This window comes from Mandrillus leucophaeus, unplaced genomic scaffold, assembly GCF_000951045.1.
Source record: "Mandrillus leucophaeus isolate KB7577 unplaced genomic scaffold, Mleu.le_1.0 Scaffold525, whole genome shotgun sequence".
NCBI lineage: Eukaryota > Metazoa > Chordata > Mammalia > Primates > Cercopithecidae > Mandrillus > Mandrillus leucophaeus.
In genome coordinates, this window is record NW_012105642.1 from 1395415 (window position 1) to 1398193 (window position 2779).

The window sequence follows — 2779 nt, forward strand, 5'->3', positions numbered from 1 at the left end:
ACCATAGTGCTGGGATTACAGATGTGAGCCACCGCACCTGGCCATGTCCGTGTACTTTTATTCCATGATTTTATTTTGTGTGCTTTCATAAATCTTCTTTATTTTTGGTTGTTTAAACTTCTTATTGATGTGGTATTTTATACATGGAGTAAGGAGAGACAGTGGTAGTGGTAATATAATTCATGACATCTTTGAATGCAAATGAAATGTATGGATACATGTGTGTTTATGGGAAAATATTCCTGGCTGTTTTCCCTTTATTTGTTTTTGTGTTGTTTTGTTTTGGTTTGAGATAGCGTCTTGTTCTGTCATCCAGGCTGGAGTGTGGTGGCAGTGATCATGGCCCACTGCAGCCTTGATCCCTCAAGTTCAAGCCATCCTCCCACCTTAGCCTCCTGAGTAGCTGGGACTGCAGGTGCATGTCACCATCCCCAGCTAATTTTTTAACTTTTGGTAGAGATAGGGTCTCTATGTGTTGCTCAGGTTTGTCTTGAACCCCTGGGCTCATGCAATCCTCCACACCTCACCTCCCAGAGTGCTGGGATTACAGGCTTGAGCCACCATGGCCAGCCTGTTTTCCCATTTTTAACTGATACAGAATCACTGGCCTAGTCTAATCGTATTTATTTATAGATGAAACATTTGAGGCATGTAGAGACTAGGTGATTTTTCTGAGGTCCTGGAGTTACTACTTGACCCAAGGCATTGAAACTCAGTCCATGGTCTTTCTGAATCCCTACCCATCTGTTTCTCACAACAAGATCATGGGCCGTTGTCCTCAGTCCCCTATAATAAGATAGAACTCCGTTTGGTTATTTTGTCTTCTTAACTTTTCTTCTATTTCAGCCTTAGCATGAAGTGGTTTTTTTTTGTTTTCTTTTTTTTTTCCATCTGAGTTACATGTTAAATGCCTTAGAAATTACCTTGCCAGGCTTTACCTAGATCCCCAAACCAACTTTATTCTTTTTTTCTCAGTACCGATGCACCTGAATGAATTCAGTCTCATCCTATCACCTGTCAACAAAAGACTGGTTATGAAGTTTTTCCAGGATAGCAGTTGCAGTTCTTGCCCTTCAGAATAATCACATATAAGGGGACTGCCAGCTGCAGGGTGATATTTAATGTAACTTTTACATCGTAACCTCTGGTGATTCTATCTTAAAACTCATCAGGCAATGCCTAAGTAAGTTAATTGAATACATTAAAAATTAAAAAAAAAATACTTTGAAATAAAACAGATTCTTATTGATCACCGTGTATGTATATATAACACTGTACTTGATATAAAAATAGATAAGATACAGTCATGCTCTCAAGGAGCTTATAATCCAAACAAGGAAAAAGAAAGTGTACTCTATTAAATGCATTTAGTATAAAAAGGTAAGTGTCTTGGGAAATACAGTTTTAAAATTATATGGTTAAAGAAAAAGGTTGAGGGTCTAGAAGAATCTTCTAGGAAAAAGAATTTGAACTTGATTTTGAAAAATGAAAATGACTTTTATGAGCATAAGTGGTGAGATGCATTTTGAACAATATTTATTGTGCGCATAGTCTAGAAGCATATGTACTCTACACTGCCACTTAAATATGGTTTGTGGATCATTCCAGTCTTTGAACTTTGTTACTGCTCCATGACGAAATAAGTCTCAAGCATCCAATTTCTCTTACTGAGAGAAAGCACTTAGAAATGCATGGCTGTTTAACATGGCTTCACCATCCAAGCACATAATCAGTGGACTCAAGTCATTGCACCTGTTATAGACCAGTTTGGGTGTCGCTGAGTCACGTGTGGTACCAGCTATGTGATATTTATCCTAGGTAGACCATATATGGCTTCATAAGAGATTGGGAAAACAAAGAACCTAGTCCTTCACTGCAGATAATTTGAGAATAACGACTGTAGGTTGTTCTTTATTTGCCTACATAGTCATTTTGAAAAATTGTTGTGTATATTAGCAGTACAGAGCTGTTACTTATTATTGACTTATTTACACTATCGCCCTTGCTTCTTTCTAATGTTATCATCTCATTACAACACAGAAAAAATTTTAACTTTATGACACTAGAGAGCCATCCACAATGAGAGCAGCACAAAAGCGATACAGGAAGCACATACAGTAAAGGGGTAGGCTAAAGACAAACAGAACAATACGTAGAGCAGAGAAAGGGAGACGTCAAGCAGCCTGTGCCTGGAAGTTGTTAGTAAAATTAGTGACCAATGTGAAATAAGAGAGCTCACATTTTCACTTCATCATAATCCGCAGAAGATTAACCTCAATGGGAAATTTTCTTCCAGAAACTGAAACACAACCTAACCTGTTATGCCTTACTATTTTTTGTTAATTTATTTCTATTATTTTCTTTATGTTGTTGTTTCCTGTTGTTCCTATTTGGAAGGGATTCTTCATTTTGGACATTTTCTCTTCTCATTTCAGATGATTCCACACTGCATGGCCCGATTTTTATTCAAGAACCAAGTCCTGTAATGTTCCCTTTGGATTCTGAGGAGAAAAAAGTGAAGCTCAATTGTGAAGTTAAAGGAAATCCAAAACCTCATATCAGGTTTGTTGATTTAAAAGCATGTGTTTCCATGCATATAGTTTCTGTTATTAAAATCAAGAAATACTTACACAATGCTGGTTACATAAAGAGATTTTATTTATTTATTTATTTGTTTATTTATTTATTTATTTATTTTTGAGACTGAGTTTTGCTCGTTACCCAGGCTGGAGTGCAATAATGCGATCTCAGCTCACTGCAAACTCCACCTCCCAGGTTC

At 37.0% G+C, this 2779-nt stretch overlaps 1 protein-coding gene across 1 annotated transcript in view; it reads left to right on the forward strand.

Moving 5' to 3' along the window:
* Positions 1-2779, forward strand: part of CNTN4 (contactin 4) — a 1034898-nt gene that overhangs the window by 681011 nt on the left and 351108 nt on the right. Inside the window, exon 4 of the mRNA XM_011996808.1 lies at positions 2436-2562. Coding sequence (XP_011852198.1) covers positions 2436-2562 — 127 coding nt within the window. The remainder of the gene's footprint in view (positions 1-2435; positions 2563-2779) is intronic.